This window comes from Mus pahari, chromosome 6 (genome assembly GCF_900095145.1).
Source record: "Mus pahari chromosome 6, PAHARI_EIJ_v1.1, whole genome shotgun sequence".
Lineage (NCBI taxonomy): Eukaryota > Metazoa > Chordata > Mammalia > Rodentia > Muridae > Mus > Mus pahari.
The window spans coordinates 51,970,848-51,992,388 of record NC_034595.1 but is presented as its reverse complement, the minus strand read 5'-3'; the positions used below and the strand labels follow the sequence as shown (position 1 = coordinate 51,992,388).

Below are 21,541 nucleotides of genomic sequence, written 5' to 3'. Positions count from 1 at the left end.
TTTTTTTTTTTTTTTTTTTTTTTTTAAATGACTTCTTGGGGCTGAAGAGATGATGGCTCAGGGGTTAAGAGCACTGACTTCTCTTCCAGAGGTCCTGAGTTCAATTCCTAGCAACGACATGGTGGCTCACAACCATCTGTAATGGGACCGGATGCCCTCTTCTTGCATGTCTGAAGAGAGCAATAGTGTACTCATATACATAAAATAAATATGTCTTTAAAAAAAAAAGACTTCTTTTATAATTTAATTATGTTGGGTGTGTCTGTGAGAGCATAGGCTATTTGTGTGTAGGCACTGGGATGTCAGAACCTCTTGGAGGAGCCTGGAGTCATGGGTGGTTGTGAGCCACATAGCATGTGAGGTGGGGACTGACTGGGTCCTCTGGAAGAGGAACAAATGCTCTGAAGCACTGAGCCATCTCTCCAGCCCAGAGAAGTGGGTCTCTCTCTCTCTCTCTCTCTCTCTCTCTCTCTGTCTCTCTCTCTGTCTCTGTCTCTGTGTGTGTGTGTGTGTGTGTGTGTGTGTTCGAGACAGTTTCTCTGTGTTTCCCTGGCTGTCCTGAAACTCACTCTGTAGACCAGTCTGGCCTTGAACTCAAGAAATCCTCCTGCCTCTGCCATCCTGATAAGATAGAGCTGACCATCTTACACTAAGGAAGTGGATTTAGAAGAAGGAGCTAACTATGTTTTTATGCAGTAGTTTGGAGAGACGGCTTCACCAGACTACCCTCACACTTTGGATCTTCTTGCTGAGTTTAGCTTGTAAAGCCTAAACCACCACACAGGGTGGTTTTACTTACTTTTAAAGGTTTGTTCTCTTTTATTATTTTTTTATTAGGTATTTTCTTTATTTACATTTCAAATGTTATCATCCTTTTTTCCTGGTTTCCCCTCCAAAAACCCCCTATCCCCTCCCCTCCCCCTGCTCCACAACCCACCCACTCCCACTTCCTGGCCCTGGCATTCCTCTACACCGGGGCATAGAGCCTTCACAGGACCAAGGGCCTCTCCTACCATTGATGACCGACAAGGTCTCCTCTGCTACAGATGCAGCTAGAGCCATGAGTCCACTAGAGCCATGAGTCCACATCATGTTTTCTTTGGTTGGTGGTTTAGTCCCTGGGAGCTCTGGGGGTACTGGTTAGTTCATATTGTTGTTCCTCCTATGGGGCTGCAAACCCCTTCAGCTCCTTGGGTCCTTTCTCTAGCTCTTTCATTGGGGACCCTGAGCTCTGTCCAATAGATGACTGTGAGCATCCATTTCTGTATTTGCCAGGCATTGGCAGAGCCTCATAGGAGACAGCTATATCAGGCTCCTTCCTATGTTTGTTCTTTCTTTTAGTCTATCAATATCCTTACATTTCTTTGTGCATTTAAGATGGTCAAGAGGCCTGAAGTTGTTTAGAGCATCGGAAGGATGTCTAGGCCGCACAGGGTAAGAAACAGCACGTCAGATACCAGCAGCCCCTTGACTGTCCATTGCATACAGTTTATTTCACTAGACTGCAACTTTATACACAGTATGAAGGGCTTTCCAGGGAGCACATGTATAGTTTACTTTCTGTAGTGCTGAGGACCCAATTTTTATTTTTTACAGTATATCATGATACCCTATCATTAAAACATTATTTGGTGATTTTTTTTTCCAACTATATATAAACGGAGATTTACACACACACGGTGCAAAGAACGTCTTCATAACATATTTGAATCACAAAGCGTGAATCTAAGATACACCACTGGAATTAGAACACTACTTTAAAAATCCCAATGCCCCCACGTCCCAGTAGCCATTTGATGAAGCCCCGTGGAAGCTAAAAGCAGTTTGGTGGATCCGTGGCAGCAGCTTGGAGCTGTGATTTCAAAAGAAATCTTATAAGAACCACAATTGCACAATTTTAAAATGTCTCCCTTTACCTGTTTAATATTCTCAGAGTAAAAGAGGAGACATCTTAAAATTTATAGTCTTTAAAACAAAGAGAATAAACCCAAACCTTCCTAAGCTGGAAGGCTACGGGACGGTTATAATACTAGATTTCGTAGAAACCTAAGGAAAACCATCACATGGGAGGTGGAAATGACTTCTAAAGGAATGAAGTTTCTTTGAAAACATCTTGGATCACTGCCCTTCCAAAGAGGGAACACTATCACAGATAACATTTTTTTTTTTTTCCAGGAAGTGACATAAACAAGCCAGAGAAAGATTTCTTCATTTCCCCAATTTCTTTCTTTTCTTTTCTTTTTCTTTTTCTTTTTTGTGGATGAGGGCAGTGGGCAGATCACCAGTTAACTAAGAAACACAACTCCGTAATCAAAGAACCACATCATCACACACAACAGCCAGGGTGAAGGCCGAGAATCTCTCGTTTCCTTTCCCCTCCCACAAAGTTTGGAAGTTCAATAAATAGTAGAAAAATAATCCTTTACTTAGAAATTTTGAGATGCATCGTTTAGAGCCTAAGGTGAGCTCTGTACAGTTATGGTGGTGTCCAGGTACCGCTAGGAAACACAGGAGTCCGTCCAGTAGCTGGTGGCATCTGGCGTGCCACATTCCTGGCCTCGGCTCCAGCTTTCTTCCAGTTAAGGGACTGAGTGCTTCTGGTGCTGGGAGCACTCCTCTGGCTCAGTTCCCTATGTGTGTCTGTGTTGGAGGTGTGCCTACTGTTCCATTCCACCATGGCAGGTCAGTTCATCAGGCTCCCCCTCCGTTACAGAACCAGCATCAGATCCCCACAAACAGGACTTTGTGGTTCCAGTTTTTAAACAAGCCAGCAGGCAGCAAACCCGTGGAACCACACTGGACAAAGCGTGTCACGTGACAGGGCTGTATGCTGGCTCGTGCCACGTGACAGGGCTGTACGCTGGCTCGTGCCACGTGACAGGGCTGTAGGCGGATTCATTTCTTCGCAGAGCATTCTGTGTCACAATGCAGGGCCCCTCTGCTCGGGGAGGCGAGAGGGTTGTTAGCATTCAGCATCCACAGTGTGCACTGTCACGGCCGCCTGCAGGTGGTGGCTGTGATGGAGGGTCGGGTGGTGTGGGCGGTAGTGGTGGAACTTGTGGCTCAGCAGGGCTGCAGTCTGAGGCGGGGTGTCCAGGTCCAAGTCATCATCATGGTTCCCTACATCCACCCCAGCTGACAAAGGGTCATTGTTGCATGGAGGGTTCTCACTGTCTTCCTGGGGGCTCATGGTGCTGTACCCTAGAAAAGGAACAAAACATGGCCTCAGGACACAGACCCGACTGGCTAAGATGGGCGTGCAGCCCAGTGCTAGCACCACTTAGGTGCCAACATCTGCCTATCACCAACAGAGGCTGAAGTATGTTAATGTTAAGGAGACCCAGAGAAAACAGGGTTTGCTTGTTTTTCCTAAAAACAATTAACCATAAATACACAACCATATTAAACAGCAAAGTATGTGTGTGTGTGTGTGGGGGGGAGGAACAAGAATCATTACTCCAAACCCCCAGGCCCCACTATGAAATCACCCCATATGCCCTGTTTTCGGTAGGTACCCATTCTGGCACATGTCTCCAGCAAAACACAGGTCAGTGATTTCTGCATAAGCTAGGCTCTCAAAGCCCACTCTAGTAGAGAGGTGGCCAGAGAACAGAAGGAACTGATCCAAGGTTCTAGCGCTTAATGAAACATCAAATTCCCATCTAACCCAGAGCAACTAGAAAGGAATCAACTATTCTCTGTGTAAGCCGGCTCACTATGTTTAAAGATTCATTTCTTTCAGTATTCTAAGTAATACATGTTTCAAAAGAGAATACCTTAGTTGATCAAAGGGTTCCTTTCCAAGAACCTTGGCATGTTTTTAAATATTGAAAAAAAAAAAAACCCACACAAACCTCTTCTAAATGTTTTGAAAAGTGACAGCTCATTAATAGTTTCCTGGCACCTCAGTGTCAATCAGCCCTCACCCATGGGTAGGGACTAGTCACATCTGAGACTGCAAAATTGATGTGCTTGCATTCAGCCAAGCAGGATACACGGTGTGGTTGAAAATGCCTGCTCTGTGCAGACGTAATAAAGGCAAATCTAGGTCCTCAGTAACACATAACTCAGCTGGAAGAATTGTTGAGCAGCCACATGCAGAGGGTGTTTACTGGGCATCTCTCAGGTACAGGTCACTCTGCTAAGGGACTGGAGGTACTTCCCAGCCAAAATCCTGATCCCGCAGAGGGGGATAAGCCACCAGTGTTTGAGACAAGCAAGGGCATAGGCCACTGCTCACTCTTTTACTGTGGGCCACATTAGGGTAGGGGGTGACAAGTGAAATAACTCATCTCCCTTCCTTAGTGACTCAAATTGAGTAGGAGAGATGCTTCCTCTAATGCAGAGTGGTGAGGTTCAGCTGAGAGCAGGTGGACTAACTGATCCTGGCTGAAGGAGTGGGGAGGGGTCGCCCTACTTTCATTGGGTGAGTAAGACTTTGGCGAAGTGACCCAAGGAAGGAGACAGGATGCCAGCCCCAGAAGCATGGAGCTGTGAAGTGACTCCTGTACTGCACGCCTCGGATGTGTGTTAGTAGGTAGCTGGGCAGCAGGGACGTGAGAGGTGGAGAGATCAATTAGAGTTACTGCATGATGTGTATGCTGGCATAGACAATAGGTGCACGCTCTCCCTATAAATGGCCAGCCATGAGTAACCTGTGGCCAGAGAGACCTACTGGCAGTTTGGAGGATGGAAACAAGAGACATAGGAAGTCACTGCACAGCCTAATGAAGAATATGGGAATGAAGAATATGGGAAAGTGGGACAGGGCCGATTGCAGAGGTTGCTAGGCAACCAGGTATCAGGTATGGGTGGTCATATGGTAAGGCGACTGGCTATAACTTGAGTCAGGGGAGACCTGGGGACTCTGAGTCTTACCAAAGCACCAAAGAATGACTTGTTTGGGACCATCTTGATGCTGAGAGCCTGATACACACACACACACACAACTAGAGAGAAACAGGCATGGCTTCAGCAAAGTTGGGAAAGTGGGCAGAGTTGGCTGCAATTGGTCTTATCACTGTACCTTTGTACAGGTGCCAGGAGAGACTGGCAGGAGCAAGGCAGGAGGAAAGGCCACCAGTTAAGGTACCCACTGGTACTGGCAGGGCATAATCATATGTAATGACTCTGAACAACAGCCCTAAAGCAGTGGTTCTTAACCTCTGGGTCATCACCCTTTAGAGGGACATTTGGGGGTCTCCTATCAGATATTTACACTATGATTCACAACTGTAGCAAAATTACAGTTACAGAAGTAGCAATACAATAAGCTTATGGTTGGGGGTCGCCACAACATGAGGAACTGTATCAAAGGGTTGAAGCCTTAGGAAGGTTGAGAGCCACTGCCTTAAAAAGGATTGGCTACCTTGGGGAAATGGTGAAAAGCTGGGTGTGGGGAAAGCAGGCAAGGCTGCGGGGTAGGGGGGCTGAGGCTAGGGTGAAAACGCTAGTTGAAACCACCAGCACTTAGTGGCAGGTACTGGGGGTGTATTGACACTTGTCAATACCATCTGAGCAGAAGCCAGGTGCTCAGAGAATTGGAGGCTGCATCCCAGACCTCAAGTCCATGGTGGACAGTAATAGTGCTTAAAGGTGGAGAAGCACCCAACATCCAGAGGTTGTTCCTGGGAGGAAGCAGAGAGCTTGGGGGCCAAATGGACCTACCAGGTAAAGGGGTTAGAGGGCTTGACACCCCTGTAGATGGTCCAGGTTTCTAGATTCAGAGGTTGGGGAAACTGTGGCACCTTTATCCATGTTTAAGCGATAGGGGGCAGGGCTAAGACTACATTGTGAGATGGGAGGCCAGACTCTGAAAGATGCTAGACATGTGTCCGAACCACACTGTCCTTTGCATATCAAGGAGGATGTCAATTAGCAAAGCCTTTAAGCTCTTTGTCTAGATGCCACTCGGGCGGATCTCATCTCTGGTCACTTCCAAGTGCCACAGTAAGGGACTGGTCATGGATTTAGCACACCCAGTGTAAGTTCCCACCTTCTCGGGTCCTGCTACTATGCTTCATGCTTCACTGTGCCTTAGGTCTTCTCCAGTAAGTCGTCCATGCCCATCCCCCTGACCTGCCTCAGGTCTTGTGAGCCACCTGGGTTTGGTCTCCCTTTATCTCTCTGCATGGCATTCTGAGATTAGCATATTATACTGAAAACAGGTTCTTTGTTGGCAGATGGCCCCATTGTTTTGGTTTATTACTTTTGGAGATATGGTCTTGCTACATAGCCCAGGCTAGCCTGGAACTCAGGAAGTAGCTCAAAATCCTCCTGCTGTGCTTCATTCACATGCTGGGGTTAGAGATGGTCACTACTTTGTCTGGCTAGCCAATATTTCTTATTTGCTGCCCCTGCTCTCCTAGTATATTGAACACAGTGCCTTGCACAAAGGAGAGACTTCACAGCAAAACCAGCCAGGTCCACAGGTACAGATCTGTAAACGCAGCATCTTAGAAACTGTATCGCAGGAAGATACAGGTTCAAGGCTTGTCTGGGCTACAGAGCAACTTCAAGGCCAACCTGAGCAACTTAGATTCTGTCTCAAAATAAAGTAAAAAGGGCTAGGAAGATACCTCAGTGGGAAACCACTTGCCTGGCATAGACAAGGCTTTAGAATCAGTCCCCAAAACTCTAAAAACAAGCAAGCCTTCGCACACTATAATTCCCCAAGTAATGACATCAATGTGTTTTCTGTTCCCCACAGCTTTCCCTAGCATGCCAAACACTAGTCTCATATAATTAGGAAGATTTGGAAATCCATTTTTTTTCCTATTCAATAGTTTTTAGTCCAGAGATATTCTATAACTATTTGCCTCTTTGTGTTTGGATTTGAGATGTCCCCAGAGGCTCCTGTGTTGGGGGCTTGGATATTGTTTATTGTGCTTTGGGAAGGGGCTCAACCAAGATGGCTCCAACCTCATCTGTGGACTGATCCCTTGATAGATTCAAACCATGCAGCATTAGTGGGAGGAGGTGGGAAGTAGGTGGTGGGGTCCACTTAGAGAAGTATGCACTTAGAGGAGGCTCGCCCTGGAAAGATGTACCTCACCCACTATGTCCTCAGTCATCACTGTTTGCCTGGCCAGGGCCCAGAAATAGCATGCATGACTGGCTAAACATAGACTGAGACCTGTGAAACTGTGAGCCAAAAATACAGTTTCCCCTTCTGAGATGGGTTCTCCCAGCATCTGCAAGTGATAAAAAGTGTACACCAACACATGATTCATTCACTCCACACTTTCTGAGGATTTAATTACATGAGTGGGAACCCCCAGGGCACAGCCAGTGGCAGAGCAGCAGGTGAAACAATGCACGTCCTTTTCTTTCTCTTTAAGTCTGCTTTTGTGGGTGTATGTGGTAGTCGTGTGAGTATGGGTCAAAGAACAATCTCCAGTGTTGGTCCTTACATCCTCCTTTGTTAGAGGGAGGGTCTCATTTGCTGCTGTATACACCAGTCTAGCCCTCCCACAAACTCCCGGGGATTCTCCCATCTCCACCTCCCATATGAACTCTGGGCTTATAGATGGGGCTATTGTGCTTGGCTTTGTGTGGGTTCTATGGAAACTCAGGTCCTCACCCCTGTGCAGCAAGCGCTTTGCACACCAGAGCCTTTTCCTCAGCCCACAGACACATTTTCTCATCCAATAAATAACCATTTACTCGATGCCAGGCAGTTGTGCTGTGTACTGAGAACTGTGAGGGATCACGGAAAAAATGCTATCTAAACACAAAGGACCTCTGGCAGCAATTGCAAAGGCATATGTAGAAAAGCATCTATGGAGATAGCCTCAAGTAAGATCCACACTTTAGGAGTGAGGCCAGGCACCCATGAGGAATAGAAGACCAAATTTGGCTTCTGTAGTTTTGGCATTCTGCTTATGTGTTTACGTTCCACTTCCCAAGACACTGCTACTTGGGAAAGCACAAGGTTCCTTCAGGGATTCACTCGCCATCTAGTGGCCACAGGCAGTAACTTTAGGAGGGTAGCTCCAGAATATGGTCTGCTTTTGACTAGGTTTTCATTCATCATTTGTCTTGGAAAAAAGTAACTTGGGAACGGCCAAGGATGAGGGAAAAATCCCATTTTCAAAAAGGAAAAAATACCTGTCTAAACTCGGTTGTCAAGTTTCTAGTGAGGAAGTAACAGAAATATAAAGTTACAAGGGGCAAATAAACACGTGCTGGCTGGTATTCTTAAACTTAAAAAATAAGCCAGTAGATATCAGACGTGACATGCTGTTTTCAAGAGAAATATGAGACAAAGCAGACAGACGCACGGTCACAGAAGCTGTTTAGTAAGTAGCTCACCTTGAAAGGCTCCTATGCTGCTGACAAGAACAAACGTCTTAGGATGTTGATGAAAGCGGGGTTGGGGGGATTCGCAACACAAGAGCATTTGCCTAGCATGTACGCGATCCTAGTTTTCATTCCTAGCACCAAAGGTTAAAAAAAAACTTATGCTTTAAGACCTGTCCTCACGAACTATTTCTGTAAGTTTCCAAGCAACAGCAAATTTTCATTCTAGGAACATCATCGCTATACAGCTTCCCAGGGACCTAGGCTTTTAGCACTCTAGCATACACATCTATGGGTCATTTCTGGGTTCCCCTAGAGTATTGGCAGGGAGGAGAGAGCACAGGTGTAAGCCTGAGCCCCAAGCTCCCACCGACCCATGCCCTTTAATCTTCTCAAGAACTTTACCAGGTAGAAAGTTTATTCCTGTTATTTATGTATGTATTTATTTTCAAGACAGAGCGTCCCTGTGTAGCCCTAGCTGGCCTGGAACTTGCTGAGTAGATCAGGCTAGCATCCACATCACAGGATCTGCCTGCCTCTGCATCTAGAGTGCCGGGATTAGATGTGTGTTACCACAGCTGGCCATTCCACTTTTAAGGATCAGGAAACTAAGGACTGAAATAGCTCACTAGAGTCTCAACAAGAGGTGAGACTCTAGACTCTAAAGTGAACTCATCCTTGCCTCGAGGGTGTTCCCCCAGCCCCACATTGTCCAGTGTACAGGACACGCCCAGAACAGGCATAACACAGGGGACCACCACTCAGAACCATGTTGACAAAACAATCAATTCTATTTTTTCTCTTAATGTGCACGTAGACTTTATCCTGCTGGCGTGACAGGGCCATCCACTTGATGGGTCACTTTTGGTGACATGCTGTACAGGTTCAGGGATACAACAGTCTACTGTTAAGCTCCATTGATTTAATGATGTATTTTGGATCTGGGTGCCGTCAACACTTTACACTTCCTTTGGTGGTGTATTCTGTCTGCATGAGAAACTATTTTTTTTTTTTTATTCCTTGGGGATAATAGAAATCCAATTAGTGAGAGGTGAGCGACTGTGAGCCCTTTGCTGCCTCACTGGCTCAGGTACTCAGGCTTCACGGGGCACTTTACCTAAGCTGCTGCTTCGTGCTATATCACCAAGACAGTGGAAGGAACTGGGAAACACATCGTTACTCCACATCCTAATTTGGTATGGATGCCATGGGAGAGGGAGAGCCGAGAGCTGGCGTTTCTGCTGAATAAGAAATTATTTCTGCTGAACTTTAGTAGCCCTGGAACCTGCTTTAGTATTCAAAAGAGAAGGCACAGAATGACCTAGCAGAAGAACTTACGCAGGTTCAAAGGATTCTTTTGTGGGGGGTGGGGTGAGGGTGGGGGATAGGGGAGGCAGGAAGGCAAGAAACTGAAAAATTTAAGTTCTGCCTCTGTTCTCCATAGAAACCCGAAGGTTCTATTTAGTCAGTGGGAACAATGTCATTCAAAGCTCAATACACAGCCTCTGATTTACCAGGCTGGGCTGCAGCATCTTACATCTTCCAAGGGAAGATTGCATCCCTGAGGTGGTATCAGGGGACTATTGGTTGCTTGGAGCTATGTCATCTTCTGTGCTTCTTGCATATGAATAGAGATACAGTGTTTGAAAGTTTTTTTTCTTCTTTTCAGGATAGGTGTGGGAAAAGCCAAGATTTAAAAAAAAAAAAAAAAAAAAAGGTTTAAGTAATTACCTAAGCATATTCAAAGACTTAGCTAGCTTTAACAATAAAGCATTCTTTTACTTTGGTTCTGTTTTTTGGTTGATAGTGGCAGTGAGGCTCAGAACTGACACACCTGCTGTTCCAGAGACAATAAGCAACAAAACACCAAGAATGTGAGAAGCCCTGTGCTGTGGCTGGTCTTTGGGAAAGGATGTGGGACTTCCCAAGACATGGGTCAGTGCAAATGGTTGTTCCTAATCAAAGCTTTTGAACCTGGAAGACATTGCCAGAGATGGGGATGGACAATGCTAGAAGACAGCCTAGATTTGTCTATGACTGAAGCGTATGATGCTGACACTGGTCCACCAGCAACAGGAGGCCCTGGGTAAGGGAATCACACCAAAAGTATGAACCTTTAGTGACAGACAGACAGACAGACAGACACACACACACACACACACACACACACACAGAGTTAGAAACATTATTTTGGAAAGTTCTGGGAACTCTGGAAGATGAGACCTGGATGAAGGAAGTGGGTCATTGGTGGCTGCTCTTGGTTTATATTACTCTGACTATTTTCTGGTGTGTGCCCCTGACTCCATCTACCCCAGCAAGGGTGATCATAGCTGTCTTCTACGACTGCCCCGCCACTATGATGTTTTACTCAAGATACAGGTCTAAGCCATACATATGGTTGCTTAGCAACCAAACTGAACCTCTTAACCTTGAGTCAAAGGAATAATTCCTCCCTGAAGTTGTTTTCGCTGGGTATTTGGCTACAGATATGAAATAAGTGTCAAAAAGGTCTCGATGAATTCGAGGCCAGCCTGGCCTACAAAGTGAATTCTAGGACAGCTAAGGCTACACAGAGAAGAAAAAAAAAATTACATTTATTTGTGTATGTGTGCCTGTACACTGTTGTATGGAGCAGTCAGAGGTAACTTGAGGGAATCAGCTCTTTCCTTCCGTCATGTTGATTCCATGGATTGAACTCAGGTCATCAGGCATGGCTGCAAGAATCTCTACCCACTGAGCCATCTCACCAGCCCCCACCTTCTTGATGGAGAACAACTTGAAAGCCATCTGTGTGGTCAGGGCCCTTTAGCTTGACACTTTTCTCAAGCCATGTCATTCTTGGGTGTATCCTTTGGGGGAACTATGTCAAAATAAATTAGCTTAAGTACAGAACAGGAGAAAGGGAGAGCCAGTCTGTGCCCGCCTCCCACAGCATAGCCCGGGCCTCCGGGAGCTCTAATGCCGGAGATCAGATCTTACCATGATCACTTTCGGTTCCCGAGCGGCCCCAGTAGCGTCGCCTCCTTTCTGGACTGTGTACGTGTCGCTCCATGACTGCAGCTATGAACCGGGTGTTGCTGACTGCGGGACATCACGGACAATTAATGTCATCCCCGTGCCAGGTCCTTAATTGTTCAACCCCCTTTCTCTGAACATGCCTGCTCACTCAGGTGTTGGAGGAGTTATTCTTTCAGGAGTTAGAATAAATAATTTTTTAAAGGATCCTAAAGAGGTGGGGGGAGCTGGCTTAGGGCTGATGCACGGAGGGGCAGTCAACTGCTTATTTCCAGCACACACCAGCAGGCTAACATCTAGGCAGTTAAAGGCCATGGGATCTCAACATCAACAGAAGTCTCTTTTAAGAAAGAAATCACTTTTCTATTACTCTGAGATGTGTACACTAATTAGGGGACTAAAAAAAAAAAATTCTAGAAAGTTCTCTTTCTAAAACAACATGTTGGAAAAGTCATGGAGGGAGAGGCTTTAGGTCAAAGAAAGTGTAAAAGATAACATCAAAAAAAAAAAAAAAAGGCTTTTGAGATATTCTGAAACAAAGCTGAGACCCACACTTATTCCTAGTGAAAGGGGGAAGAAAAAAAACTACCATGTCAAGGCTTCTGAAATTTTAATACAAGCCAAAAGGACATAAGAGAGAATATTTATTTTGGATTAGCCTCCCGCTGACACACGAGGCAGGGGGTGGCAGATACTCACTGATGCCTCTGTCTTCATGGCTGTCATCATCTCTTTCATCTCTGTCATTCTCCAGGTTGGACATACGCACTGACATTTCTGTCCATCATTAGAAAGAGAGAAACATGACTATTTAATCAAACAAAACCGTTGGCTTTAATGCCCTGCTGAGTGCTGGTTTGAAGGCCAGGTGACAGCATTCCGTCAAGAATGAGTTCAGGGCAGTGGATGGGGCAGAGTGATAGAAAGCTTGCCTCAAGGGTGCCGGGTTCTATCAACAGCCCCTCTAAAATAAAACAAAATAAAATAAAATAAAATAAAATAAAATAAAATAGTGAGCTTGCAAGAGAATGAACAGATGCCCCTGTCTGTTACAGGGAATAAGGGGAGAGCATCTAGAATAGTGTTCTGGAGGAAGATGAAACGGGTGGAGGCCAACATGTTAATCTTCTATCAAGGGCTTAAGCAGAAGAACTGGGTCTGAAGCATCGCTGGCTGAGCTGTGAAGAGGCTGTAGGGCTGCATACAGGTGCAAGGCCACACTGGATGCGGCCACCCTGAGTCTAGCCCAATCCCAGGCAGGTATACCTCTCTCTTTGTGGCTAGTCTGTGTCAGGCCTGTCGTCATAGCAACACCTAGCACCAACTTGTCACTAGTCCTACAAGCTGAGCTAAGTGGACAGGACAACTGTGAGTTGAGTTTACTTTCACAAAGGGCGGGCTGACACATCTCTGGGGACTTCAGGTAGGGTGGGAATGGTTTTTGAGTACAGATGGCAGACTCAAGACTCTGGCAACAAGGTCGAGATTATAGGCCAACTTTTTTTTATAGTTTGCTTCGATGATTTATTCAGTTTGGAAAGATCTGACTATTCTAATGTACAGGGATGCAACTGGATAGATTTATATTTTTGCTCATAATGATCTGGAGGTCTCTGATTTGCTTGGGTTCAGACCTGCAAGGGCAGGATCTGACACACTGTCAGCACCCTAGCTGCCCAGTTTATGTAGGCCACGAAGAATGTGAGGGATGAGGATGTTGGCAGCATCTGGAAAGGGCCTGGTATTTTCTGGGTAATCAAAATGGGGCATGTGGAATTTAGGCACTAAATTAGAAAGCAGGCTGTGGGCACGTCAGATGTCATGCTGCTCTAGGGTTTCTGAGGGGCCTAGACAAACCCGCTGCTGAACCACCTCCAAGAGGCTTTCTACACTCACCTTGAGCAGCAAGAGGTGACATGTGCTGGTGGCTGCGGCGATGGATCTGGTGGCGGTAAGCATACACGGCAAGGACCAGCACCATGATGCAGCCCATGATGCCGCCGGCCACAGGGCCCACCGGAGCACTCTTAATCATGTTTAGTGTGATCACCTCATCACCTGCGGAGAAGCAACGAACGGATGTGTCCTGTCAGCAGCATCTCCCAAGTGCAAGGGGGAGGTGGGCATGGAGCAAGGCTGGTGGGAGGGAAGGGAGCAGGGGGGAAGGGTTTGGTGGACAGAGGTGCTACGTTCTAAATTCCTCACTGACACACAAGAATGTGGGAGTGGAAGCCTCGTTCTAGCCCTGACTCTTTTTTTTTTTTTTTTTTAAAAAAAAGATTTTATTTATTTATTATATGTAAGTACACTGTAGCTGTCTTCAGACACTCCAGAAGAGGGCATCAGATCTTGTTATGGATGGTTGTGAGCCACCATGTGGTTGCTGGGATTTGAACTCCGGACCTTCGGAAGAGCAGTCGGGTGCTCTTACCCACTGAGCCATCTCACCAGCCCCAGCCTTGACTCTTAAACGGTTGTTGCTACACAGAGCAAGAGCATTGCTACTAAGGGCTGCTGCAAAGAGTGAACAGATGACAACCACGTACACACATGCATTGCCTAGTGCCGATGGAGGCCTGGCTACCCCTCAAGAGGCAACAGCACCTAGTAGAGAAAGGTGAGGTGGGCTTCTTTGAAGGACACATGAACTAAGGGAGATGATGTACATAAGTCTGTGCTTCACAGACCAAGTTGCAGAGGTGTGTGGCCTCCTGTAAGCACAGAAAAGAACCCTTTGGAGTATGTTTGTGTGAACTGTGCCCTTACCTGGTTCAGCAGGAACACAAGAACTCAAACCCACATCCCCATAGGAGAGAATATAGCCTCCCTTCAGCCAGGGTAAATGTGCAGACATTTAAAAAGCAAGATACAGGGCTGTAGAGATGGCTCAGCTGTTAAGAGCCCTGACTACTCTTCCAGAGGTCCTGAGTTCTATTCCCAGCAGGCACATGGTGCCTCACAACCATCTATGTTTGGAATCGAATGCCCTTTTCTGGTGTGTCTAAAGATGACAACAATATACTCCTGTATACAAAATAAATAAATAAACCTTTTTAAAAAAATGCAAGATACAGATGGTCCCTAATTTGTGATGATTTGACTCAGTTGTCACCTTCATGACGGTAAAAAGTAATGAAGCATTCAGTAAAAACGGCTTGGGTTTTGGAATCTTGAACTCTCCTTGGGCTTGTAATATGGAGGATAGATACTCTCTTGATACAGGCTATAGCAATTCCCAATCAGCCAAGGGCTCACAAGGGCTCACAAGGGTTAAATAACCAGCACTCTGCAGCGAGCAGTTTTGTTAAGTTATTTAACATTCAGCAGACTGAATGTTAAAAACATTTTGACTTTTTTTTTTTTTTCAACCCATAATAGGTTTATGGGGTCACAACTGTATCCCAAGATGAGAAACGTCTACATTCACTAGCGGCTTAAATACGGTGACTCAAATTTGCCAGCTAAGAGCAAGGGCATGCTGCCGATTCTGGGAAGATACTGGAAAAAAAAAAATCCAATGATAAATAAGACTCTTTGGTAGTATCTTCAAGGACTGGTGACCTGATCCCAGGGGCTCTTCATCTGGTGTCTTCGTCCATACCCTAAGCAAGTAGCCTTGGCATCTTCTGACCTCATTGCCCTAAACAGTGATGGGTAGCTGAAACCTTCCACCTTGTAAAGGTGTGAAGGGGAAAGGGAAGGCTCGTGGATGAACTAGCACACCCCAGGCAGACCCTGTGCAGGGATGAACAACCAAGCAGACTCGAGTTCAGCCATGTGGAAAACAGGCCAGAATTTCTCAAAGTCAGCTTCATGGGAATGAATTCCAGGCTTGCAAAATTTGGCAGCATGGTTGGCTGCTCACCGCACAGAGTGTGTAGCCAGCTCTGAAGGTAATTATCTGCCTTGAGTTTTTTTTTTTAACTAAGGATGACTGGGCAAACGAATCAGGGAAGTTGGGCAGAGGATGATTAATTTTTGGTCCCAGGATACAGGCAGAAAATTGCATTCAAGAGTCAAATCAACTGTGGATCCTTAGTCAACATACCGATGGCTCCCATGTCATCAACGTAGGGACTTTTGGCTCCCACAATCCCCCCGAAGCATTCTTTCTGGGGCGCACAGTAGGATTTGTCCAGGTGAGTCTTTCCATCACTGTCCACCACACACCATTCGCAGTCCAGCACACCGAAACAGTCCCTGGCAGGTTGACAATGTTTAAGGAAGCAGTATGAGCGGGAGGGCAGGTAAGTTAGCCTTTAGTGGGATCTCAGGGCCCCAGCTTTACTCCTGCTCTGAACGGTTGCCTGTCAAGCCCCTTTCCTCGTCAAGTGGGGAGAGCAGTTCCTTAACTGGGGTTGGCTATTGCATGCCTCTGGGCCACATGACAATGAGAGAAGGCCAAGTATTCTCTGAGTTACCTTACAACCTCCATGTGGGAATTAGTGTGGCCTTATTCAAAGTCATCTCAGAAGATCAAAGACAAATGGCCCCAGGGTTGTTTGATTTTGGTCTAGCATGCCCCATGTGAGTGGTCATTATGTTGGTTTTTGTTGGAAAAGGAAGAAATAATAGACAAGTACATTCAGGAAAAGAGTAGTCAGTCTGTTTAAAAGAGCTTTCCTAACAGCCAGTCTCCTGAGCTGCGTGCGTAGTGAGACTCTTAATAAATTACACTGGTGGCAGGCAGTGCTACCTGCCCCTAAATGTAGCATGACAACCCATGTTCATCAGTGCTTGGGTGACCCTTTCCTCAGCTCAACCAAAGATGAGGCTGACGTGCCCTCTGGGCCCTCACTTTGCCTGATCAACACAGTAACCAGCAGTCAGAGGGAGGGAATCCGCCTCCTCTAGATCTGCCATAGCCACTGCCCCATGCCCAGTCCAAAACACGCTGAGGGGAGCAGCCTGCAGCCGGGGACACAGGGCTGTTAGTTCTCAGAACTGCCCTGGAGCAGAACTGTTTTCAGAGAAGGGAAAACGAATGAGTTCTGCAATCCTTCCTGGAGAAGCCTTGATGGCTGTCGGGTCTTGGGCCCTGTTTGGAAGCCCAGGAGATCCTTTTTTTTTGTTTTGTTTTTTTGAGGCAGGGTTTCTCTGTACAGCCCTGGCTGTGCTGGAACTCACTTTGTAGACCAGGCTGGCCTCGAACTCAGAAATCCGCCTGCCTCTGCCTCCCGAGTGCTGGGATTAAAGGCGTGTGGCACCACGCCCGGCAGCCCAGGAGATCTTAACCCCTTGGAACTTCTCTTGCACTTTGCTTATTGAAACAAGAGGATCTCATACTCACAGCAGAGGCCCTTCTCAGCCTAGAGGAAAGTCAAGTACCTGCAACCAGCAGGGATGAAAGATTTCATCTGGGAGATATAAGGCTCATGGTGTAAGAAGCATCCTAGCTCCCCACAAAAGACATATCCTTAAAGCATGAAGGATGGGGAAACTAAGCACTGGCTTCAGAGGCTCAGTGGAATTGCTGAGCAGTGATCTCAAGACAGCCTCTGTCTCTCTGTCTGTCTCTGTCAGTCTCTCTCTCCTGTGTGTGTGTGTGGGGGGGGCAGTTCTTGATACAGGGTTTCTCTGTGTAGCCCTGGCTGTGCTGGACTCACTTTGTAGTCCAGGCTGACTTCACGGAGATTCTCTTGCCTCTGCCTCCCGAGTGCTGGGTTAAAGGCATGTCCCACCAAGCCCAGCTTTCAGGAAGGTCTCTTACCCACTTTCCATCCTCTGGTTACATCTGCTGTTGACACACTGCTGCAGGGCATCTTGCAGGCCTGGGTCGATAGCTGTGTATGTAACTGGCTCCTGGTGAACCTCACAGCTCGGGTTTCTATGCAGGAAGCAAGTCTGGAGGTTAGGGTCAATGACACCCATATTCCAAACACCTAGGTCCTTGATAATGTCAGGCAAATCTGAGTTTTTATATTTGGTATAGGTTGCTTTGACACTCAGTGAGACCTTGGGTCAATCCATTTAACTACTGGATTGCTTAATTTGTTTATATTTGTGTACAATAGAAATAATATATGTGCACATATGCACACACACACACCCCTACTGGAAGCTAGAGCACCATGATCTGGCTAGATTGGTTGATCGGTAAGCCCTTGGCATCTTCCTGCCCATTTCCTGGATTGTTAGGGTTACAGGCACACATGTCACTGCCTGGCTTTTACAGGGCTGTGGAGACTTGTACTCAGTCCGCATGTTTGCACAACAGGAACTTTATCCATGGAACCATCTCCTCAGCTTTAATATAGCAATGCATTCTTAATACTACACAGCATATATATATTTGAACCTCAAGGCAGACATTATTTGAAATCTGGCTTACTGACTAGGTTCCTCATTAGAACAAAGCATTTTTGTACACTCTTAACCCAAAACAAATTTATAGAAAACATGATAATAACGTGGAGATTATACACATACATACATTTGTACATGTGCACATGCATACATAGAAATATAAATTTATGCATGCACAGACATAAACACACACACACATAAACACACACACACAAACACACATAATTTTTTTACCTGTTCTCTGCATTGGTGAGGTTGCCAGTGCACTCATTGACCTCCAGGGGGCACTCACAAGGACATTCGCATTCATTTTGCTCCATTCTGAAAAGCAAACAGAATTACTAGTCAGAGGTAGATGTCATCAGAATGTCATACACACACCAGGGGATTAAAATAAAAAAAAATTCTTTGCAAGTTACAATCGACAGTGAAAGTGAGGCTGTGGCTGAAGATTTAAATAGCATTTGGCCTGAACCTGCAGCCATGGGAACAGCACAGATCTCAAGGCTTCTGTAAACCTGGACTTCCCTTCCCCAGGACACATCCCCACCCTTTCTGCTCCAAACGCCTAGCATTGGTAAAAATATTAAACAGTCCAAGAACAGAATCCAACCCACCGGTGGCAGTTGAGACAGAGCCGGTCCACCATGCTGCAAGCACAGAAGGCAAGAGAGTCACAGGTCTCATTGACGATGCCGACAAATGCGTTGGTTCCTGGGATCCTTGTCAGGCGGTATTTAGAACAGTGGCTGCCATGCACAAGGTTCGTCAAATCCCCCTGTGAAAAAGATGAAAGACAGCAGTGCAAAGACTTGCCTCTGCCTCTTTGGTTTCTTAAGACCGTGTTTCTCAGTGTAGCCTTGGGTGTCCTGGAGCTTGCTTTGTTCTCACAGGCTGGCCTTGAACTCAGAGATTCTCCTGCCTCTGCCTCTCAATTGATAGAATTAAAGGCACCATCACCTGGCAACTTAGCCTTCTTGCAGAAAAGACAGAATAGTTTAGATTGTGATTATTAAAACATCACATGGCCCACTATTCAACACTTTTTAGTATTTTAAAAAGATTTACTTTTATATGTGTGTGTTTTTGGAGGCTAGAATAGGGTGTTAGATCCCCAGGTGCTGGGAACCCAATTTAGGTTCTCTGCAGGAGAAGCAAGGGCACATGACCACTGAGACATCTCTTGGTTTAAGCCGAGCACTGCTTGTTAAAAACCTTGTTTCCTAACTTGGGTGAGAAAAAAAATTACAGGTAATTCTATCAGTGCCATATAATTTTCACGTAATAGTTGGTATATATTATTTTTCATCTATACTTACATAAATATAAATTTTCATAGCTATTCTATTATGCTTTTTTCTTTTTCAATGTTATGTGGATGGCTGTAGTGCCTGCCTGTGTCTGTGTGTCATGCATGTGTCTCCAGAGGCTAGAAGAGGGCATCAGATCCCCTGGAACTAGAGTTCCAGATGGCTGTGAGTAGCCATGGGAGTGCTAGGGATTGAACTCTTCCAGGTCCTCTGGCAGAGCAGCAAGTGTTCTTAACTTCTGAGCCAACTCTCCAACTACTAGTTTTATAATCATAAGAAAAAAAGATAACATCATTGTTGGTTAGTGTTAATATCACTTAGTGTGTGGGGAGATTAGCTTGACTTGGTTGAGGTAGAGAGAACCCACTGTGGGTAGCACCATTCCCTAGATGGATCCTGGACTGTGTCAAAGGGGAACGGGAGTGGAATAGCAGCACTCTTATCTCATCTCTTAAAATGTTGGTGACCAGGAGCCCACATTCCAGGGTTGTGTCACAGAGAGGATTCTGGAGGAGTTTTGCCCTGTGTGGAAGACACTCTCTGCTAGGACATGCAATGACATGGACTTATTATGCAAAAAAGCTTCACTATCAAGAAAGTTTTGATTTTGTTAAGGGAGAAGATGGCTGGAGAGATGGCTTAGCAGTTAAGGGCACTGACTGCTTTTCCAGAGGTCCTGAGTTCAATTCCCCGAAACCACATGATGGCTTACAACCATCTGTAATGGATCCAGTGCCCTCTTCTGGTGTGTCTGAAGACAGCTATAGTGTACTCGTATAAATAAAATAAATAAATCTTAGAAAGAAAGGAAGAAAGAAAGGAAGGAAGGAAGGAAGGAAGAAAGAAAGGAAGAAAGGAAGAAAGGAAGAAAGAAAGAAAGAAGGAAGGAAATATTACCTATCCCTGGCCTGTAAGATAGTTCAGTGGGTGAAAGCACCTATCACCCCAATTGACAGTCTGAGCTCCATCTTGGGGATCAACATGGCTAAAAGAGAACTGACTCCTGTAAGTGGTCTCCTAACCTCTACACGTGTGCCCTGTGTATGTCTGTACACCCACACACGATGCAACTTTAAAAGTAACAACAAAGAAATCCTAATTTCCACTCAACTAAAACCTGCCTTTCAGGAGTATTTTCACTTCAATCTTGTGGCTTTGCCTGCCCCACAGCATTGTAGAAATGAACTAGATGCATAGAAAGGACCAGACTTTTATATAAAAACTGTGCGAGCGTTGCAACCGTGATGCTCAATGGAGTGAGGGAGGTCCAGGGGTGTTGTTGTGGAGGCGGTAGGTACTTAAAAACTCCTCCTTTCTGCTTGGCAATGCTTTTCATAGTCAACTTCATAATATTTTGTTTAAGATATTCAAGTTAATCCAGCACATTACAAATTATTTTTTTTTATTCTTTAGAGGTTAATCTCTTTTCATTTTATGTGTACTGGTATCTTGTCTATATGTATGTCTGTATAGGGTGCTAGATCTCTGAGGACTGGAATTATAGACAGTTGTGAGCTGCCATGTATGTGCTGGGAATTGAAACCCAAGAAGAACAACCAGTACTTTTAACTGCTGAGCCATATCTCTCCAGCCCCCAAAATTATACTGTACATTGAATGACTGAGATACATAAATGCCTATGTAAATTAACAACTTGCTCCCTGTGAATGAGTTTTTGAATGTTAGGTCTCGCACCCCTCACCCAGGGTTGTTGTTTTTTTGGCTTTTCGAGACCTCGATCTCAGAAATCTGCCTGCCTCTGCCTCCCAAGTGCTGGGATTAAAAGCGTGCGCCTCCAGCGCCCAGCCTTGGGTTGGGTTCTTTTCTAGCTAAGATCATTCACAAATTTTAAAGAATATAGTAGATACTTAGCAGCAATTCAACTTCTGAAGAATACTCTAAGCTACAAAAACAAACATAAACACTCTTTCAGGATGATTTCCAGAAAACTCCCCATCTAACATGATGAATAATCGAGGACTTACGTAGGCTAGCCTTTATGAGTCAGGAAGCCAAATCATATTTTGGAGACAGGAGCACACAGAACCACAGGCATTTGTAAACAGAATAGGAACAGCCCTCAGCAGAAACTTCAAAGAGACGGGTTGGTGTGATCGATAGCCTTAGTCATCAAGTTGACTACATCTGGAATTAATTAAAACTCAGGCACACCTCTGAGGGATTTTTTCTTAATTAAATCATCTGAAGTGGGAAGACCCACTTTTAACCTGGATATCTGATCCAGGGAAGATCCACTTTTACTCCACATCTCTCCCACTTTGACGCTGGGCCATATCTTCATGAAGGACATGGAAGGAGAATCTCTCTCTCTCTCTCTCTCTCTCTCTCTCTCTCTCTCTCTCTCTCTCTCTCTCTTTCCTTTTGCTTTCACTAGCAAATCTATTCTGTCACTGCAGTTAGGACATACTTTTTTTGAAATTCCGGAATATACTAATGACTAGCCTAGACATCCAGCCTCAGGATCTGAACAAATCCTGGATTCCTGGACCTTCTGTTGGTAGACAGCCATTATTGGACTAGCTGGAGCCTGTAAGTCATTCTAATAAATCATTCTCTCTCTCTCTCTCTCTCTCTCTCTCTCTCTCTCT

General features: G+C 45.6%; 1 protein-coding gene across 1 annotated transcript in view; it reads right to left on the bottom strand.

Annotated features, from left to right (window-relative positions):
- Positions 1 to 1,467: 1,467 nt before the first annotated feature.
- The window catches only part of Cachd1 (cache domain containing 1), a 230,044-nt gene continuing 209,970 nt past the window's right edge, over positions 1,468 to 21,541 (bottom strand). The window contains exons 20-27 of the mRNA XM_021199687.2: positions 18,240 to 18,400; positions 17,857 to 17,943; positions 17,027 to 17,143; positions 15,365 to 15,516; positions 13,213 to 13,374; positions 12,016 to 12,093; positions 11,281 to 11,382; positions 1,468 to 3,201 (exon numbers count right to left, since the gene is read on the bottom strand). Of these exons, the coding sequence (XP_021055346.1) occupies positions 2,963 to 3,201; positions 11,281 to 11,382; positions 12,016 to 12,093; positions 13,213 to 13,374; positions 15,365 to 15,516; positions 17,027 to 17,143; positions 17,857 to 17,943; positions 18,240 to 18,400 (1,098 nt within the window). The 3' untranslated portion in view covers positions 1,468 to 2,962. The remainder of the gene's footprint in view (positions 3,202 to 11,280; positions 11,383 to 12,015; positions 12,094 to 13,212; positions 13,375 to 15,364; positions 15,517 to 17,026; positions 17,144 to 17,856; positions 17,944 to 18,239; positions 18,401 to 21,541) is intronic.